The 21,110-nt window shown below is 42.9% G+C and overlaps 1 protein-coding gene across 10 annotated transcripts in view; it reads left to right on the top strand.

The window, feature by feature from the left end:
• The first annotated feature begins 285 nt into the window (after positions 1-285).
• The window catches only part of CNOT1 (CCR4-NOT transcription complex subunit 1), a 110,633-nt gene continuing 89,808 nt past the window's right edge, over positions 286-21,110 (top strand). For 9 of the 10 annotated variants that reach the window (XM_054049017.1, XM_054049019.1, XM_054049013.1 and 6 more), the window contains exons 1-2: positions 286-423; positions 13,629-13,899. In XM_054049017.1, coding sequence (XP_053904992.1) covers positions 13,798-13,899 — 102 coding nt within the window. In that variant the 5' untranslated portion in view covers positions 286-423; positions 13,629-13,797. The remainder of the gene's footprint in view (positions 424-13,628; positions 13,900-21,110) is intronic. The other variant, XM_054049018.1, reaches the window with a different exon arrangement.

The raw sequence follows: 21,110 nt of genomic DNA, 5'->3' as shown, positions 1-21,110 counted from the left end.
CATCTCCTAGGCGCAGGAGCCCTGACCTTTGATTTGCAGACAGGAGGGAGGAAGGCCTCCATCCCATTAACCAATCAGCGTCAAGCCCTTGTTTTGGGGCAGAAACTCAGCGCTCCCATTTCTTCCCCCAATGAATTCCAGTCGCTGATTGGGCGGATCCCACGAGCGCAGGCGCCCGTGCTGCCTGCCTGGATTGTGATTGGCTGGAATCCGCGTACGCAGGGGGGAGGGCCGCGGCCCCGCCCTGCGCCTGGCGTGCTGCGAGGGGACTGGGGAGGGGAAAGGCCGCGACGTGAGCGCGCGACCCCGTCCGCCATTTTGTATTGAAACCAGCGGAGGCGAGAAGCTGAGAGAGGATAAAAGCGCAAGAGGCTGACCGAGGCGCCTGCTCTGGCCCCGCGACCCCCAGCCCTGCCGTCTGAGGTGAGAGCCGCGGCGGGGGCTGGGCTGGGGGCCTGGGAGCAGGCCGCGGGTACTGAGGCCTGGGGCCGGGCACAGTCCTGGGCCTAGGGTATGTGGGGCCCGGAGCCCGGGCGAGCAGGAACCGACCGGAAGGATGAGGCTTGGGGTAGCCCCAGGCTTGCGGGGGGCTCGGGGCCTAGGCTGGGACGTGACCCGGAATTGGGGGAGTCGGGAGCCCGGGCCTGTAGCGGGGCACCCCGCACGTCGGGAGCAGGGAAGCCCGGCACCCGCCCTGAGAGGGAAGCAGGAGCGGCGGCTGGGTTTGGGGTGGTGGGGCCCGTAAGCCCGGCCGGAAGTTCCCGGTAGGGGGAGCCCGAGTGGAGGCCTCGAGGCCCAGCCGTTTCCGGGGGTCGGGCGGCTGTGTGCATGGCTGGGCGGTCTGAGCTGGGCCAGTGGCCCTGGCTTCAGGGGCGCGGGCTGGGGCTCTCGGGGGGAGGGGAGTGGCTGGACTTCTCCTTTCTCCTGGGGTATGGTTCTTTGCGACACCAGGGTTAAGGGGCTTTCTAGGAGGGAGCCTAGGACAACCTGCTTCTTCCCTGTTGGGTGAGGGAGGGATGGACTGAGGCTGCCACATCCCCTTGGGCTCCTTTTGGATCCCCATGAGTTACTGGGTTTGAAGTGGGTTGGATCGGGTCTTTGAACACCTGTCCCTCACTGATCGATTCCAGCCAGTAATTACATTTGTTTTCTCCTTGGTAGAATACTTGTGATGTTGGCTAAATGTGGAAATAAAACTAGCTGGTAATTCAGTTGCAACTCAAAACACTGAATTATTTTTTTGTCACTTGCCTCTTATGGTAAGTGCCCTATTAAAAAGCAGCTTTATCAAGGACCTTCTCCTCACTTAAACACACTTGAAATACACAAATGGTGCTTGTTTATAGCTTAGTGCACTGGTTCTCAACCTGTGGGCTGCTTGTGGCCCAGTCAGCTGTGGCCCATGTGCATCCTCAGGGCCATACAAGTACATTTCTACCTCAATATAACACAAATTTGGATATAACGTGGTAAAGCAGTGCTCGTGGGGGGGGGCTGCGCACTCTGGTGGATCAAAGCAAGTTTGAGAATGCGGTTTCACCTATAATGCAGTAAGATTTGTTTGGCTCTCGAGGACAGCATTATATCGGGGTAGAGGTGTAGTGTATATATTGTGTGGATGTGATCCATATAACACATAGAGAGCTGCATGTGCCGCCCACAATAATTCATAGGTTGAGCACCACTGCCGTAGTGTGAAGTAGAATGAAAGCTTTGAATATCTTAAATATGTCACAATATCCAAAGTGCAGTTCTGGCTTCAGAAAAGTTTTTCTTGGGCAAATTAAGTTAGAATTAAACTAAACCATTGGTCATTCTAAATTGAGACCAGAATCTGTAGCATTTTCCCTCTTGCTTCTGCTGTGTAGACTTGCTCAGTCACACTAAAACTTTGAAGATCTCTTGAAAGGCAAAATTGTTTGGAATTTGCGAACAGAAAAGATGGTGTGCCCTGGGCATAACAACTTGTTTGTAACTCCTATATAGGGTAACCTATAGGCTGTTAGTTAACTTAAAGAGCCTGTTTGCTGTCGGTAGGCCTGACCTGACATGGATTCTTGACAAGCCAAGTAAAAGGTTTTGAAAATCCCAACATTTACAAGACAGTTTGTTACCTTGGCTGATGAAAAATAAATGCATAAAAATGGAGTACATAGTCATACAGTAAGTACTGTGAAGACATGTTCTTTAATTATGAATTATTTCAGCATACCAGAAGTGGCTGTGCTATTCATTAGCAAGGAAGAAATATTTCTAAATGCTATCATCCAGTTAATTTGAGTGATGAGCAGTTGCTTAGTCCTAACACTAGTTCAAAACTAGAAAACTTAGTGTAATTATACTAATGTAGTGTAAACTGTTTTTTTTTAAAATAGCTCTCTTGAAATGGGCATTCATTGCTTGCGTAATAGCCTCCCCTTCCTAGGCCTTGAAACTAAAAGGTGACTGCCAGTTAACTTTAACAAATTGCAAAAGATTTTGTTCAGTGCATACAAATGCAAAAGGAGTGAGAGGTGATGTGCAAGGGCATTAAATATAACGAACAAATAAAAGTTGATACTGTGACAGACATATATAGACTTAGTAGGGGGAACATGCAACTTAGAGTTTAGAAGTCTCCAGTTTGATCATGTGATCAGATAAAGCAGATGCTTTCTGAATTCAACTTCAAGGACTCTATGGTGGAAAGCATGAAAATACAACAGCTGTCAAATCGTTAAGCCGGTAGTGAAATACAGGTGTTTCCAACCAGAACTGTATGACAATTCATTCTTGATACATATAAGTAACTTCAGGAGGCTTCCTGTTTCCAAGGTAACTATACCTTGGATTGAATAAAATGAAGGCAAAATTAGGCTGGATGAGGTAATTGCCTTGTAAACAGGAAGCAGCCTTTGATGGCTGTGCAGAAATGTGCTTTCCATCCCACTCCTGCATCTTGGTTTGGTATTGTCCTCCACTCCATATCCCTATAAATAAGGCTGTCTAAATTTCTGACCCTCATCCTGTTGCTAGACAACCCCAGTCTTGAGTCTCCCTTGTCCTTCTCCCTAGAGAGACTTTTATTTCTGTCCATTCTTCTAGTCAGTATTTACTTTAAAATTATATTTAATATCTGGAGTTGAATAGAAAGGAGATACTGAGTTGGCCACATTTTAGCTATATGGATGGACTGTACTGAAGGGAGTAGAACAAGAGATTTTATAACTGTTACTAAGGAAAAATAATTAATCAAAACCTTGTACTCTAGTGAATGCCCATCAATAAACCAAAGTGCAGGGAATTCCATAAATGAGATGTAGTTTGTGTACAGTATTCCTGTGTTCTAGTCAGATTCAGTTTTTCTTAGTGTTGCTTATTAACTAAATTGTGTATTCTAATTAATTACTCCAGTTCTCCTTTTAGGCTCTGGCACGTAACACTTACCAATAGTTTTAAACACTTTTTTAGTAGAAAAAAATTAGTTCTAATCAGTCTTCACTCATCAGTGAAGGTAGGTCCTATCTATTGTAAACTTAACTACACTGACTAGGGAGAACTTCAAACTGCATTGTTAAATTGGAGGCAAATAGGATATAAATGTGTATCCTGGTTGCTCTACAGCAGTGGTCACCAATGGGTAGATCGTGATCGACTGGTTGATCCTGGAGCCTCTGACAGTCGATCGTGATTTCTGGCTGCTAAAAGTCCAGTGGGGCTAAGGCAGGCTCCTTGCCTGTCCTGGCCCCGCGCTGCCCCTGGAAGTGGCCAGCATGATCTGGAGGGGGAGGGGTCTCCATGCTGCTCCTACCTGCCTTCAAGTACTGCCCCTGCAGCTCCCATTGGCTGGGAACGGGGAACTGTGTCTAATGGGAGCTCTGGGGGCGGTGCCATGTCCCCCCTCCCCAGGGGCTGCGCCATGCAAGGTAAGTGCTACCTGGTGGGAGCCTGCACCCCAGCCCTGAGTCCCCCTCCTGGAGCCAGCACCCCCTACCCAAGTCCTGAGCCCCCTCCCAGAGCCAGCACCCCATACACCTTCCTGTACCCGAACACACTGTCTCAGCCCGGAGCCCCCTCCTGTACCCAAACACACTCCCAGAGCTTGCACCACTCACCCCCTCCTGCACCCCAACCCCTTGCTCCAGGCTCAGCCCAGAGCACCGTCCCACACTCTGAACCCCAATCTGCTACCCTCAGCCTGCTGGAAGTGGGTGGGGGAGAGCGAGGGAGGATGGAATGAGTGGGATGGGGTCTCGGGGAAGGGAAAGGGTCTCGGGGAAGGGGCAAGGTAGATTCTGGTTTGCACTTAAATTCAAAAAGTGACCTTGTGCGTAAACAGGTTGAAGACCATTGCTCTACAGTATATACACTACCGAAATGTTTTCCACATTCTTGATTTGTGACACTAGCAAGAGGTGGTACTTGTGTTCCCCAGAGTACTTACCAGCATTCAACACTTGCAATGCAAAAGTGGATGGAAACTGATATTTTTAACAAGTTATAATGCCCTGTAGCACAAAATTGCAAGGCAATGTATTTAGGCAAGTTTGTGGCTGAAATGTAAGTGTGGGGCTACCTGTTGACTACTGAAATCATATTGACTAAATTGAGTTTATAACCTTAAAATAAGGGAAGGATGCCAAAGCTTGTTCAATATCTAATGAAACATTTAGTTGAGTACTCCTATGCCAGTTGAGTTAACAAACTGCTTTCTACAAACTGTTGTTCTCTAAAGTAAATGTAAACTCTTCTTGGAGAGTAGCTGTCTGGGGTTGTGGTGAGAGTTATTAGACAAAATATTAAGCTTGTTCCACGATGTTTAAATCACTAGTCAGGAAGACTCTATTTTAATCATGGTTTTCTACATAAAAGTGCATTCTTGTTGGTTGTTATAACCTTAATACATATTCTTCACAACTCAGATGTAGGTTTCATTTTTAGAAGGTACACACTATACAATTTTGTGTGATTTATTTTGAAAACTTTTCAGATTAGTTTTACAGCTATAATCGGAAAATGAATGATAGTTTGGTTATTTAATTGACCAAAAGTAATTGAAGCAGATGTTTATGAAGTCACTGGGAGGTGAATTATCTCCAATTCAATAGGTTGATCATTAATATTTTGAGGATTTTCCTGCCATGCTGTATTAGGAGGAGAACATCACCAGACAGACATTTAAATTGTTTTAGTTAACTAAAACAACTTTATGTATTCTGGATTTTTTTCTTCAACAGCAAACATATAGTATTTTAACAAAACAAGCATGTGAATTTTTGAATTTAGTTAAACATTCAAGTTTTTAAAATCAGGTTTGTTTTTGTTAAAATTGATTTTTAACTCAAATAGTTAAATGAAATATTTAAAAACAAAAATTAAATCTACTGTCAGCCAGGTCAACATGAGAAATTTAAAATATTGTCTTCTGCAGCTAACTCAGTCATCTTCACCTTCATTTTCCTGTTTGTTCATAATCTGGAAAAGAAAAACAAGCTTTCCTGCTTTTTCAGGCCCCAAACTATTTCTCAGTTTGGAATGAATTGGTCCAAAGGAAGAAAATATTATTTCTACACTGGCTAGGGTGACCAGACGTCCCAATAAATTTTTTTTTTGCTCTGCAGGCGGATTCTTCCTCATCCCCCCCCCCTCCCCCGCCTGATATTGTCTTCCTCTCATCTAGTCATCCTGGCAGAAGAAGCTACTGCTGTTAAGTGATATTATCACTTCAGCAGTCTCTGAATCCAGGTGCTTAAGTAACTTCCACCAGTTCACTGGAGTGACTTTCTTGAAAACAACATGAGCAAACATATTTCTTGAATGGTTCTTATTCACGAACTGGGTCTCTTTTATGGTCTGCTGCCATTATAGTTTTCCCTCCTAGTGAGTGAATGGTATGGTAGATTTCACATCAATGAAGGCTACACTCAGACCTCAAGACTTCTGGAATATGCTGCTCAGTTTCACTTTTGTTTCTATTGCCTGTCCCTCCCTTCTCACATTTATCTCCAGACTTCTTCTCCTTGTCCAATCTTCTATTCATTGAACTCTTTGAAACTTTGCACTTTTAGAGAGAGGTAAGGGTTTGACTCTGTACACAAATTTGCAGCGGGACAGTAGGGTTGAGGTCTGTTTCTCACCTCTATACATTTATTTATTTATTGGAAAACATTTTTGCGGTTAACAAGCATGTTATCTATGGAGACACAAATCCACAGTTTGAGAACTGCAAAACTAAGCATCTCTGATGGTATCTTCTAGACTGAGCACTGAGTCCCATTGGGTCGATAGAAAGATTAACCTAAATAATCTATACAGAAGCCCCTGGAACCCCATAAGTTTGGGTCCCTAATCCATGAACTGTTGGAACTCATTTACAAAACTTTTCTTAAACATTACATGAATATATTGTCTTGTACTATAGAAATAGAATTTATAATCCCTATTCCATGATGAGATCTCTTTGAGCTATAATGTATCTTAATTAAAACTGTCTTTAGATCAGTTTTTGATTAAAATGCTTTTTGAGGAAAAAAACCTATTTTTTTTTTTAAAATCATTGATTTTTATCCACCCTACTATATTGGAAAGAATGAGTAAAATTTCCCAGTAATGTAATTAAATTGTCATCCATGTGGCTTATGCAGTGAGTTTTCTCTTGCCATAAATGTTTAAGCAGTAACTATCTTGTAGTCTAAATTAGCTTTGAAGCATACCTCCAGTTTCTTCCCTGAGTCTTTTGAGGCACTAGCAGAATGCTTCATAAACTCTACTTATATGTGGCTTTGGTGGGAGGACAGGATGAAACTATTCCACCAGAAACTAGTTCAGTAATTTTGCTCTTCACTGTTTCCACTGTTTCCTTATGCAATATCTTATAGAACTCGTATTCCTGTAATGGCCTCACATTTTTTGGCTCTGGTAAAATGCTAACATCCAAGTTGGAGGTTAGGTGTTGGTTGACTACTGCTTTTGAAACCCAATGGAAATGCATGTCTAACACGTTAAAATGGCTCATTTGAATTTTTTAGGAATTTTTCAAGACCTCTTTTGTAGTCTCTTGTTTTGAAGTATTTCAAAAGACTTCAGAAGCATTTTCACTTCACCCTCCTCAGTGGTCGGACAGACACATGCCTACTGTATGCAGCTGAAGTGTCACAAAGTAACTGAGAGTGCATTTCAATTTATTGGATTTATAGAATAGCAAAACCATTTCAATACTGAATACTAACTACTTTCTGTGGAGAATGAAGTTTTAGCTCTCACTGCTAAACTATTGGATTCTTGCCTAGAATTTTATTCTTGTATTTATAGCCCACCTGAATTCCACAATATTAGAGGCACTTCTGAAGTTGCATAGATTGCCAACTGAAACTTTACCTGCTATAGGAGATCCTTATGATATACCTGTCATTCTCTTTATAAAGTGTAATGATTCCATGCAAGAATTATAAGCAGACCAAAGTGGGTATTCTGTACCACTTGAAATGAAATTATATACTTTGTGTGTGAGTATAGGTAAGTGCTAGTACAGATTAAGGTAATCATTTAAAGGATGACTGAAGGGCTGAATCTGTTATATGAAAGTAGTGTCCCTTGTAACATAGGAACCTATATCTTTATAGAGCCCCGTGTGGATACGAAATTTGTATCTGTATCTGATCCGCAAACATGGTCTGCAGATTTTCAGGGCTCAAACTTTAAATATGCTGATAAAATTGACTTGTATCAAAATGTCTCCTGGGCTGAGCCTGTTTATCTTGAAGTAGACACAAGCAAGGTGTAGTGCATCTGGGATTATTTTAGTTACTGTAGGTGAAGGAGTGTAGTTTGATTGTCCTATTGGGTCACTGAGATTTGCAATGTAACATTCAAGGAGAATGACTTTCCTTGCCTGTTAAATTCTAGTTTGAAACATTACAGCTGAATAAAAACCACTTTGTCCCTGTTGATTGCTAGCTAACCAGTGCAGTATTCTAGAAGTCCATTCTTCATAATGTTACGAAGCTTTCATGTTTAGCAGTCTTCTTACAAGTCTGTTAATGAGGAAATTCCAAAACATCATTTGCATCAACGGTGACTTCTAATGCCTTGTTGTTCAGTTGCCATAAAGCTTTCAGCTTCATAGATTATGTATGACACTTTTTAAACTAACACGAGACTTACAATCCACAAATCTGACTTTTTTCTGTCCTGGGAATGATTCTTCACTTTGGTATATGATCACTTCAGCTGTGTTAGTCTAGAATTGGCCAAGTAGATCATATCTGGGCTACAGAAAGATAAAACTATTGAGACTCTTTTGGAGTGGTGGTGAGGAAAAGGCAGCTTTCCACATGCATTACTTAAGACCAGGGACTCTTACTGAATTTTTCCTTCTTTAGAAGATCAGGCACTCTTGATTAGTTAAAATGTCTTTTGGAGAACTTGTCTGTAGTTGACTAGGATCAAGCTTAATACCGAGCTCTGGTCAAGTGTAGGTAGTCTCTTGGTCTATCCAAGGCCGTGATCAAGTGTCTTGATGTTTTTGGTCTTTTGGCCTCGAGATGAAAACCTTGTCTTTGCTTCTGGGACCTTGAAGTGAAAAAATTCTCTAAGTTATATCTGTTGCCTGAACTCTGACACTTTGAAGTCTTTCAAGTGTGAAAAATTACTGGTTACATACCGTAACTGGTTGACATAATGAAAACCTTCTTTCTTGCTGAGTAAAGTGATGGACTTTTCAGGGTATGTCTTCCCTGCCGAGTTAACATAGGTGACTATCATTGAGATTGGCCTAGCCTGTCCAGCTGTGAGCAGCCATACTTGAGTTGCTGTGTCCTGGTGCTGCGTTGCTCATCTGCATGTCAGGACTTCTATGGGCATGTCACAATGGCTCTTCGTGCTGTAGTAAGCTGAGCCACTCTGGTGAATTGTGGAAGAACTTGTCTGTCCTGCTGGGCACATGGGGAGTGGGAGGGATGGTGGGAAGGCATTGGAGGGCTATCAGCACTTGGGTGGCTTATCCTCTAGTCCTCATTGCAGAGTGGTTGGATACCAGCCCAAGTGAAAGCCTTTTAGGTGTTTGTGTACCCTTAGACAGCCCAGCTAGCACAGGTTGAAAGCAACACTAATCTTGGCTCGGAGGAGAGTGTAGTGGTGATTGTCTTATGCCATCCACATAGTTGTTGGGGCATTTGATGCTCTGGATGAGCTATACCACATGTTGTGATAAGAATGTGTAGGAACCATGACTCTTAAAACATGTGCTGTGTGGGGGGGAGGGTATCACAGGCTTATCACATGTGGTATACCTCATCCAGTGCATCAAATGCCCCAGTAACTGTGTGGGTGAAATCAGACCATCATTATGCTCTCAAAGGAACTTAGTGTTTTTTTTCTTTTATCATATTTCTGTGCATCACCTGTGGCAAATAATGCGATACCACAATGTGATAACTCCATATCTGATTTTTTAGTACTCCCCCCCTCAAAGGAAACCTGTACAGCGCCTTCAAAAGGCAAGCCTGGGAACTTCAAATCATAACTCTATTAGACACCAAAAGTTATGGACTTGACAGGGACACTAATCTTGTGTTACAAGTTGCAACAAGCTATACATATCTGCACTATCTGCTACCCTTAATCGCCTACTTCAAATCCTTTATGCATAACAATCTGACCCCCAATTGCCCACTTTATTTCAAGTGATGACTTCCAATACGCATTACCTCTTCTGCTTACCAATCTGTCCCAACTTGTATTTAGTTCAGACACTGCTTTCTTCCCCCAAAGAAGAGTTCTGTGCATCTCTAAAGCTTCCATCAATGGAAGTTGGTCCAGTGAAAGATACTAGCTCATCTACCTTGTCTCAAGAATATACTTGTCTAAAATATCTACTTATTTTCCCCTGGAACTCACTACTACTCAAACTCACCCAAGTTTGATCATTCAGTGAATGGTGCAAGACATGTCAACTTGTGTAAGCTCTTTCCCAAGCACTGCATAAATTTTCCTAATCATCTTATCAACTGTCATTGTCCTTTATAAAGGCATAATGATGAAGGGTTTACAAGGTGTTTTCTCAGTTGACATAGTTGTCTTAAAGTTCTCTGTACTGTGCCTTGTAATGGGAATAAGCACAAAAGCTTGTAACAAAAATACAAACCACCCTTCCTTACACATGCTTTATATCTTGATGTGTTTAGAGCATTGAGATGAGGCTCCTTCCTAGAACTGTGTGGGCCATTAGTACTGTATTTCATCCTTGAGCCACAGTATCACCTCAGGCATTTTCAAATCCTGCTGACTTTAAAATGAAAGCCAAATTTGAGATCCTAAGTTTGATTACTATATGGTACTGTCAGATGCTGCTGCTCAAGACTTGCAAGTAGGAATGCTTGTACTGGTGAGTGAGATGTCGGGAAAGGGGTAAGTTATCAACTTCCGCATAAACTAGGCCCTTGTTTTCCTATTCCTTGTGTTGCTGCTAGCTTTTCTAAGCAGGAGGGCATAGGGAAGCTAACAAAGCTGTGGTCAGTTTCACTGCTGTCCTCAGGAACTGCATAGTAGGTGATGAAAGCAAGACCCATGTCACCTCATAGCTTTCTAAAGAGCAACCTATCAGCAACAGAACTAGTTGCTGGAGCCATGTGGTAAGAGGGCCCAAAAATACAAACTGGGTTTTGGCAGGTGGTGTGGCGACCATGCTACTTTTCACATCAGATAGATACCCTTGGCCTGAGGAAGAGTTCCTTTTCACTTTCCACAGGGGGATCTTTCAGATTTCCGTTTGGTACTAGCTACCCAAAAATAGAACCCATGAGCAAATTCTAGGTAGAGTGCTGTTCCTAGGCCTTACCATAGCAATCACTGTGGAATCCAAGTATTCTCGTAAAGGGAGGGTGATCATTTCTTACTGACCTCTTGCTGATGAGCTTGACTTCTTAACAAGGCACTGGGCTGGACCTTGCTGGTGGCTGTTCCCTATCTACTAGGTTAGTATGAAACTTCTCAAACTGTACAGTTGTTGGGCCAGTAAGCTGCCTCTGTGTGCACAGTGAGAACTTTTGAAGAATATACATTTGACTTGTACAGGAAAACTTTGAAACTTTTTTTTTTAAACACACTACCTTTTTTTAAAGTACATATCTGCTGATGGTCTTCGTGGTCTTAAGTCACCTTCTGTTCCTTTTTTCTGCTGAGTGAAAGACCCCCAAATAGGGTAAATGGATTATACTTCTGTCAAATGCCCACTGTAAAACTAAAGGGGCTTCTCTAATCTTTTAGACAGGCATGTTAGATGTCTGAAATTTTTCCCTCTGCAGTACAGTTAACTGGCACTTTTATAAGTTGAAAGTCTCTTAGGATTCTGGAATCCTTTTAATTCTAGGGAGTTTCTTTCATCCCAACTTCTGAGCTCTTCCCTCCCCCTCCTCCCCCCCCAAATAAATGGTGGCAATTGGGTCATACACACAGGCTTCAGCAATATTTATTTGTGTAGCATAAGGCAGTAGTAAAAATGTGGGCTTTTCTAATACAGCAGAAGAGTAGCTTTAAAAATCAAACAGTCTGTAGATTGATAAATAACTTACACAGTTTTTTCTTCTAGTTAGCTAATCCAGTTATAAGCTTTCACCAGAATACCAAAAAACTGATCTGTTGAATACAAAACCTAACATTTTTTTGTGAAATGTAATCAGTCCTTTTAATTTTGGGCATCATTGAGAAGCATGTCAGCTTCTTAGTTACGGAAGACTAACTTAGTTTTGGATGGACAGTTGTTAGCTAGCTAATTGTGTCCCAGGAGCAAATGGGCTGCTTATATGACTAAAACAATCACCTGGTCAAGTCCTTTGGAGTGTCAACTATCTGATACCAGAGAAGCACAAAATGCCTAACCATGTGTACTCCTCCCATTCTAAGCATAAAGCCAATGTCAAATAAACATCATACACCTCTACCCCATGTTATATCGAATTTGGATATTATGCGGTAAAGCAGCTCTCTGGGGGGTGGGGCTGCGTGCTCCGGTGGATCAAAGCAAGTTCGATATAACATGGTTTCACCTATAATGCAGTAAGATATTTTTTTTTTTGGCTTCCCGAGGACAGTGTTATATCAGGGTAGAGGTGTAACTTGTAATCCTAATTGAAGGGGAGGAGATTCCTTTATATAAATGTGGGAAAATTCTTGGTTAAATTTGAGATGGCAGAGGTGAAGAGCACAGCTTTTTCAGCTTTGTTGATATTGTTGCCTATTGTCATAATTTTTGTTGAATCCAACTTTAAATTCTTGTGTGGCGGAAAAACCCTTCTGGATAAGGCCACATCTTTTAAAGTGGCTTCCTAAATTGAGTTGCCACAAGTATGGGAGTCAGAATACTAACATTCACCCTGTGTCTGCCCTGTTGGTGCTGAAACATAGCCCATGGAAACATGTCCCAGCATGTATGATCACATTGGTCAGAGTATTTTCCTCAGTACCTTGTGGCAATATAATGTTTACTCTGAATAAGGTGAAGTCTTCTGATTCCTGGCAAGTTGCCAGCTTGTTTTTTGTTTTGTGTACTTTGGACAGATGGCATTTTAGTACAGTGACTCTCAAGAGCTAGAATGGTGCTTACTCATTACAATGTCTTTTATCAGTATAGCTTTCAATTTCCTATTTGTCTTAAAGAGCTAGAAGACTCTTCACTATACATTCTTGTTTTGGGATGCAATTTTATCCCACTGGCAATCCTTAACTTGACAATCCAGATTTCATATCAAGTAAGATTTCATACTGTCATAGTAATTTATTAAACTGTCAAGCTTTGCTTTCGTGATTGGAAAGCTGGTTTATAGAAAATTTTAGGTTTAGTTTATTGCAGATCCTTGTATTTACTGTTTGCCATATAGATCACACCAAGCAATTGTAAAGTAAGATTGCACGCTGCAAAAACTTTCAAATAGTGAATTGTCCCCCAAACTGTTCTTGCTTTCTGTGGTATCTCATGTGTTGTGTATCATTCCCCTTGTCTCTAACACTGCTGACAGATTAGAGTTGTTGAAATATCTGCAGTGTCCCCTTTGTCTATTTCGAGCTTTTTTTTTTTTCTCTTCAAAGGTTGCTGGAGAGCTGCATAAAGAAGGTTGGGTTGGGAGAAAATCTGTAACAGAACTTCCTTCTGTGGCACATGCACATAGGCTACCATGAGAAATGATCTAAACAATGTTCCATATATTATACTAGGCCTTTACATCAAAGGGAAGCTATCAAGAAATCATAAAATTCCTTATTACCAGTACCTCAGACCGTAAAACCTGGTAACTGATTCCTTTTCACCATTTATTTTGCATTTCACTCCTCTTGGACAAAAACTAAATTGCCTTCTGGTTCTTATGCTGTCATAATGCTGAACTTCCATCACTGCAGGAAAATAGATTTTCCCAACTCTGGTTTTAATAGAAATACCTAAAAACAAAAATGCAGGAAAACTTCTTTGTTAAGCTTCGTAAAGTTTTGGAAAGAACATTTACACTTGAAGCGATTCAGAAACCTGTGAAACTTACAAGGCTAGTTAAATACTATACTAGTTTCAATGATAGACTTAAGTGAATTTCAGAAATCTCTGGAAGATATTTGTAAACTGAAACAAATTGAATCTAACGCAATGCTATTTTGTCTTCTAGGTGCCATGTTTCAGAACAGAATAAGACCACTTGGAAAGAAGAGCTGAAGAAATAGCACAGAACAGATATAGGCTAATTGGAAAAAAATTAACCTGTCTCTGAGGTGACTAAAGGGGAATAATGGTGATTTTGCGCCGGGCTCGGCCGCCTGCTTCCGCCCCAACCAGCAATGAATCTTGACTCGCTCTCGCTGGCCTTGTCTCAAATCAGCTACCTGGTGGACAATTTAACCAAGAAAAACTACCGAGCCAGCCAGCAGGAAATACAGCATGTAAGTAAACTAACAGAAGAGAGTGCTGCAAAGGAAACTTTGGATGGAAGGATAGAAGCATAAAATGGGGTCTCTCCCTTTGAGTTATACCTCACAGCATTCGTATTATATTTCTACACATTTACTAACTCCTTTCTCCCCCCCCACAAGATCCAGAATTGTAGCTCTAACCTTCTTGGAAACAAGTCTCATTGGAGCTGTCACTCAGTGATGAGGCAATTCTCTTCTTATTCTATTCCCTCTTCTCCCCCCCCATCCTCCCCCCAACTGTCAGCAGAGTCTGTTACTAACTTCACTTTTTTTATAGCTACTGATTAGTTGTTCTAACAGCTTCTCTTGAGAGAATCTACTACACAAATAATTTTACCTAAATTCCTTCATATCAGGACCCTTAAGTTTATGTACCATTGTTAACTTACAAGGCTACTTGCCTGACACTTCCTGTTCAAAATGTCTCACTGAAACCTTGGTTGCAATAAAAGATGGTAACTGTAATTCTAGAGTCACTGTTCAATTTTCTGGCAAAATCTAAACACTCCTTTAAATTTAAAATTGTAAGATTCAAGTTAGAAGTATTTAAAATGTTAATCCTTTTAATTAGCTAACTGTTGGATGCTTGTATAACATGAAAAATAAATCGAGTTCACTTTCTGGTTCTGGGTTGCCGATAACTATGGACATTTTAAGCTTCCCTGTCTTTAAAAAACAAAATTATTTTTGAAATGTTTTGACAATTGTTAAGATTCAGGCTACATCTTGAGTTCATAGCATTCTATTGTAAAGGGAGCCGTTGGGCTGAAAAGCCTTGTCCTCAGTGGATTGCTGAGGAGGGAACACATGTTACTGAACCAGTTTCTAGAACTGGTTCGCCTAAAGCAACTGGTCTTCCAGACTTGTATGAAACCAGTTCAGTTCCCAGCAGGCAGATGACCACATCAGTCTGCACTAGTCAGCCAGTTGAGCAATGTCAACAGAAAATCAAAGGATTGAATGAGTGTTGAGACAGAACTAACCTGTCACCTATAGAGGGGACATTCTAAGTCAGGGTTGAGACACCGTGGCAAAGCATAGTGAGTACTGTTGCCTTCTGTGAAGTCCTGCTTTTGTGGAAAACTTCATTTTATTTTTTTTCCAGATCTGTCAGCCTGGTACCTTTTTGAGCAGTAAACTAAAATATTTTCACAATTTTAGTGCAAATATTTAAGGAAGCTTTTTTAGACAAGTACTTCGTTTTCATTTGAATCTGATTATATCTAGGCCATTGGCTGAAATGGAATGGCTTTAGTAAATCTGAGCAAATGAAAACTGATTGGAATTGGCTTTCAGAAACACCTAGGGTACAAATCTTACATCTTCCTTGCTACTGCTCTTGCCTATAGATCCTAACAAATAGGGCTGTTTCTCAGTTTGTCTAACGGCTAGATGTTTTGCATAAGTGTTAAATGTAGAAAGACCACTCTTTAAAAAACAAAACCAAAACCTGTATCTTGCCTCTAACTTATTTAGTCCAGGATATGGTTATTACCTTTCCAGTGAAGCTCCTTAAAGATGTCAGATTTATTTAAACATAAATCTTAGGCTGTTAAACACTTTTAAATCGAATCTTCTAAGCCACCGCTTACACTTCCAAATTTCTATGGGACAACTTTATTTAATCCCTCTCCATTCTGATTTTTATGCAGTAGCACAGTACTGTTCTGGTTTACATCATTACAGGGGAATAGTTCTGTTGACATGAAGGATGTTATCAACTTAACTGTTTTGAAATTGACAAACTTCAGTTTCTGATAACCCCTCCAAATTTTGTCATTAATTTTTTTTTAATGCAACTTAAATTATTTCTGCTCCTTGATCAGGATTTCTCTTCAAGAGTGGCTACGTAGGGGGTTCAGTGAAACTTAATTTAGAATACTATCACAAACAAGGTAAACTGAATATTTTGCAGCTTTTAGCTACAATAATCTTGTAACTAATGGATAAAACACTTTCAGTCAAATGGCTTTCATGTTGATTTCTCACTAAAGACTAAATCCTTGAACCTCAACTGAAGCAGACCTGGCAGTTGCCTATAATTTCTAGTCTACTGGATTCCATAAAATTAGAGACCCATTTTAATCAGGTTTCAGAGTAGCAGCCGTGTTAGTCTGTATCCGCAAAAAGAACAGGAGTACTTGTGGCACCTTAGAGACTAACAAATTTATTTGAGCCCACGAAAGCTGATGCTCAAATAAATTTGTTAGTCTAAGGTGCCACAAGTACTCCTGTTCCATTTTAATCACTCTTCAGATCAATTCTTGACTAGTCAACAAACTTGTTTTATGGCACTAAACCCATTAGCAGACTGTTTACTCTGTTGTACTTTATACACCTCTAACCCGATATAACACAAATTTGGATCTAATGTGGTAAAGCAGTGCTCCGGGGGGGTGGAGCTGCGCACTCCGGCGGATCAAAGCAAGTTCGATATAACACGGTTTCACCTATAATGCTGTAAGATTTTTTTTTTTTTTTTTTTTTTTTTGGCTCTGGAGGACAGCGTTCTATCGCAGTAGAGGTGTACTTAACTTCTTACAAATAATCTCTCATGAAAAGCATTTGTGTGTGTGGTTGGAGGGGAGTTGGGGGAAGGTATTCAACTACTTGGTCCGTTTAGGAGATGTGGATAATCTGCCTCTGAATTGACCTACAGTTCACTTTGTTTTGAATGCGTCTAATGTTTGACTGGAGAGTCTTTAAGATTTGGATTGTGGTGGGGTAGTGTCTGGATTATGTAGATTGCAGTTTATTGGGGGCTATGAAAATCTAGTCTTGGCATCCTAACTCCGGTGATATCCAATGTTATGTCCAACACAAACTAATTTAGTATTACTTTACAGATGTGAGTGTTCAACACTGTTTCCTTCAATACAGTAGAGGGTAACTACATCCACATGGCTTAGCAACTTTTTAATCTTGTAATATGCTGCTTGGTAAACTTGGTATTCAGACTTAGGAAGTTATCTAGTTATCTCACTTAGCAGCTACATCTAAATGTGTAGAGGCTATTTGAAAAGTACACTGTTGGAGCTGTTTTTTCTTGTATTCAAAACTGGTTACCTAAAGTGTTCTGTAATACTAATTAAAACCTGCTTTAATTTAACCTGTTTTTCTATCTCTTGCAGCTGTTGTATTATGCCACACAAATGCATTCACAAACATAACTTTAGCAGTTCTTAAGCAATGGGTAACCTTTCTGCTTTTGAACTTTAACATGTCTTTATGCCATTTAATAACACAAGAAACTTTCTTAAGACTTTGTCTTGAAAACTGGGAACTTATGTTGAGGCTTCCTGAACATCTCTCTAAAAGCTGAAATCTAGAGCACAGGCTCGGTCTGAGGTTGCAGTCAGGTATAAGGTGTTTCTGGTTGCCTGGCCAGTATTGTTAAAGGGAAGGGGATCCTAGCTAGATTAGACCTTGATATGGGAAATTGAGATCCACTGAGGATATGTCTACACTAGGAAATTAGGTCGAATTTATAGAAGCTGGTTTTATAGAAATTGGTTGTATACAGCCGATTGTGTCTCCCCACATAAAATGCTCTAAGTGCATTAAGTCGGCGGACTGCGTCCACAGTACTGAGGCTAGTGTTGACTTCCGGAGCATTGCACTGTGGGTAGCTATCCCACAGTTCCCGCAGTCTCTGCCGCCCATTGGAATTCTGGGTTGAGATCCCAATGCCTGAATGATGCAAAACAGTGTCGCGGGGGGTTCTGGGTACATGTCGTCAGGCACCTCCTGCAACGGCAGACAATCGATTCGTGCCTTTTTACCTGGGTTACCTTTGCAGACAACATACCACGGCAAGCATGGAGCCCGCTCAGCTCAGTCACCATATGTCATCTGGGTGCTGGCAGCCATGGGGCTGCATTGCACACAGCAGCAGCCCCTTGCCTTTTGGTAGAAGATGGTATATTATGATATCTGTCGTCGTCATACTGCAGTGGCTGTCAATCATGGGCACCTGGGCAGACATGCTCAGTCCTATCGAACAGTCTCGCCGATAATGGCTATCAGTCGTAGTATGCTGTTTTCTGCCAAGCCCCCAGTATTTTCATCCAAGCACCCAGAAGATGCCAAGGGCTATCAGTCATGCTGCACCGTCGTCTGCCAGCTTAAGATGTAAAAAATAGATTTGTTCTGTATTCATTTGCTTCCCCCTCCCTCCATGAAATCAATGGCCTGCTAAACCCAGGGTTTTGAGATCAATCTTTGGGGGGGCCATTCTGTGTAACAGTTGTTTCTCCCTGATGCACAGCCACCTCTGTTGATTTTAATTCCCTGTACCTGTACGCCATGTCGTCACTCACCGCTCCCTCCCTCCGTCCGTCAGATACTAGTTTCGCGCCTTTTTTCAGACCAGATGCCATAGCATTGGGATCATGGAGCCCGCTCAGATCACCGCGGCAATTATGAGCACTATGAACACCACGCGTATTGTCCTAGAGTATATGCAGAGCCAGGACATGCCAAAGCAAAACCAGGACCAGCCGAGGAGGCGATTGCAGCGCGGCGACGAGAGTGAGGAAATTGCCATGGACGTAGACCTCTCACAAGGCACAGGCCCCAGCAATGTTCAAATCATGGTGTTACTGGGGCAGGTTCATGCCGTGGAATGCCAATTCTGGGCCCAGGAAACAAGCACAGACTGGTGGGACCGCATCGTGCTGCAGGTGTGGGACGATTCCCAGTGGCTGCGAAACTTTCGCATGCGTAAGGGCACTTCCATGGAACTTTGACTTGCTTTCCCCTGCCCTGAAGTGCCAGAATACCAGGATGAGAGCAGCCCTCACAATTGAGAAGCGAGTGGCGATGGCCCTATGGAGGCTTGCAACGCCAGACAGCTACCGGTCAGTCGGGAATCAATTTGGAGTGGGCAAATCTGCTGTAGGGGCTGCTGTGATCCAAGTTGCCAGGGCAATCAGACCTGGTGATATCAAGGGTAGTGACTCGTGCAGGCCATAGTGGATGGCTTTGCTGCAATGGGATTCCCAAACTGTGGTGGGGCGATAGATGGAACCCATATCCCTATCTTGGAACTGGACCACCAAGCCACCGAGTACATAAACCGCAAGGGGTATTTTTCAATGCTGCTGCAAGCCCTTGTGGATCACAAGGGACGTTTCACTAACATCAACGTGGGATGGCCGGGAAAGGTACATGATGCTCGCGTCTTCAGGCACTCTGGTCTGTTTCAAAAGCTGGAGGAAGGGACTTTCTTCCCGGACCAGAAAATAACCGTTGGGGATGTTGAAATGCCTATTGTGATCCTTGGGGACCCAGCCTACCCCTTAATGCCATGGCTTATAAAGCCATACACAGGCAGCCTGAACAGTAATCAGGACCTGTTCAACTACAGGCTGAGCAAGTGCCGAATGGTGGTGGAATGTGCATTTGGACGTTTAAAAGCGCGCTGGCGCAGCTTACTGACTCGCTCAGACCTCAGCGAAAAGAATATCCCCATTGTTATTGCTGCTTGCTGTGCACTCCACAATGTCTGTGAGTAAGGGGGAGACATTTATGGCGGGGTGGGAGGTTGAGGCACACTGCCTGGCCGCTGATTACGCACCGCCAGACACCAGGGTGGTTAGAAGAGCACAGCAGGGCGCGGTGTGCATCAGAGAAGCTTTGAAAACAAGTTTTGTGACTGGCCAGGCTATGGTGTAAAACTTCTGTTTTTCTCCTTGATGAACCCTCCGCCGCACGCATCCCCCCCCCCAGTTCACTCTGCTTCCCTGTAAACCAACCACCCCACCCAGCCCTCCCCCCTTCAAGCACCGCTTGCAGAGGCAATAAAGTCATTGTTACTTCACATTCATGCATTCTTTATTAATTCATCACACAACTAGGGGGATAATTGCCAAGGTAGCCTGGGGTGGGTGGGGGAGGAGGGAAGGAAAAGGACACACTGCAGTTTAAAACTTTCTCTTATTGAAGGCCAGCCTTCTGATGCTCGGGCAATCATCTGGGGTGGAGTGACTGGGTGGCCGGAGGCCCCCCCACTGTGTTCTTGGGCGTCTGGGTGAGAAGGCTATGGAACTTGAGGAGGAGGGCTGTTGGTTACACAGGGGCTGTAGTGGCGGTCTCTGCTCCTGCTGCCTTTCCTGCAGCTCAACCATACGCTGGAGCATATCAGTTTGATGCTCCAGCAGCCGGAGCATCAACTCTTGCCTTCTGTCTGCAAGCTGACGCCACCTATCATATCTTCAGCCCACCACTTGCTCTGTTCATCCCGCGATTCAGCCCGCCACCTCTCATCTCGTTCATACTGTGCTTTTCTGTAGTCTGACATTGACCGCCTCCACACATTCTGCTGTGCTTTCAGCGTGGGAGGACATCTGGAGCTCCGAGAACATATCATCCCGAGTCCGCAGTTTTCTCCTTCTAATCTTCACTAGCCTCTGTGAAGGAGAAACATTTGCAGCTGGTGGAGAAGGGAGAGGTGGTTAGAAAAAGACACATTTTAGAGAACAATGGGTACACTCTTTCACGTTAAATTTTGCTGTTCACATTACACAGCACATGTGCTTTCGTTACAAGGTCACATTTTTCCTCTGTATTGAGGGCCTGCCGGTTTGGTTTGAGAGATCACTCACGCAGTGCCAGGCAACAGATTTCGGCTTGCAGGCAGCCATGGTAAGCCACAGTCTTTTGGCCTTTTTTTTAACCTTTTTAACATGTGGGAATGGTTTCAAACAGTAGCGCCCTCATTTCCCATACCAAGCACCCGTTGGGTTGGCCATTTAAAATGGGTTTGCAATGTAAAAGGAGGGGGCTGCGGTTTCCAGGTTAACATGCAGCACAAACCCAACTAACCCCCCTCTTCCCCACATCCAATTCTCTGGGATGATCACTTCACCCCTCCCCCCACCGCGTGGCTAACAGCGGGGAACATTTCTGTTCAGCAGAGCAGGAAGGGGCACCTCTGAATGTCCCCTTAATAAAATCACCCCATTTCAACCAGGTGAGTGGTTTCTCCGCTTCCTTGCTGCTGTGAGCTATCTACATTATCTTCATCCTCATCTTCCTCGTACCCTGAACCCTCTTCCCTGTGTTTCTCCAGTGACGGAGTCATAGCACACGGTTGGGTAGTGGTGGCTGCACCCCCTAGCATGGCATGCAGCTTTGCGTAGAAGCAGCATGTTTGCGGCTCTGCCCTGGACCTCCCGTTT

This window comes from Malaclemys terrapin, chromosome 14 (genome assembly GCF_027887155.1).
Source record: "Malaclemys terrapin pileata isolate rMalTer1 chromosome 14, rMalTer1.hap1, whole genome shotgun sequence".
NCBI classification, from domain to species: domain Eukaryota; kingdom Metazoa; phylum Chordata; order Testudines; family Emydidae; genus Malaclemys; species Malaclemys terrapin.
This window is presented reverse-complemented; position numbering and strand designations above follow the sequence as displayed.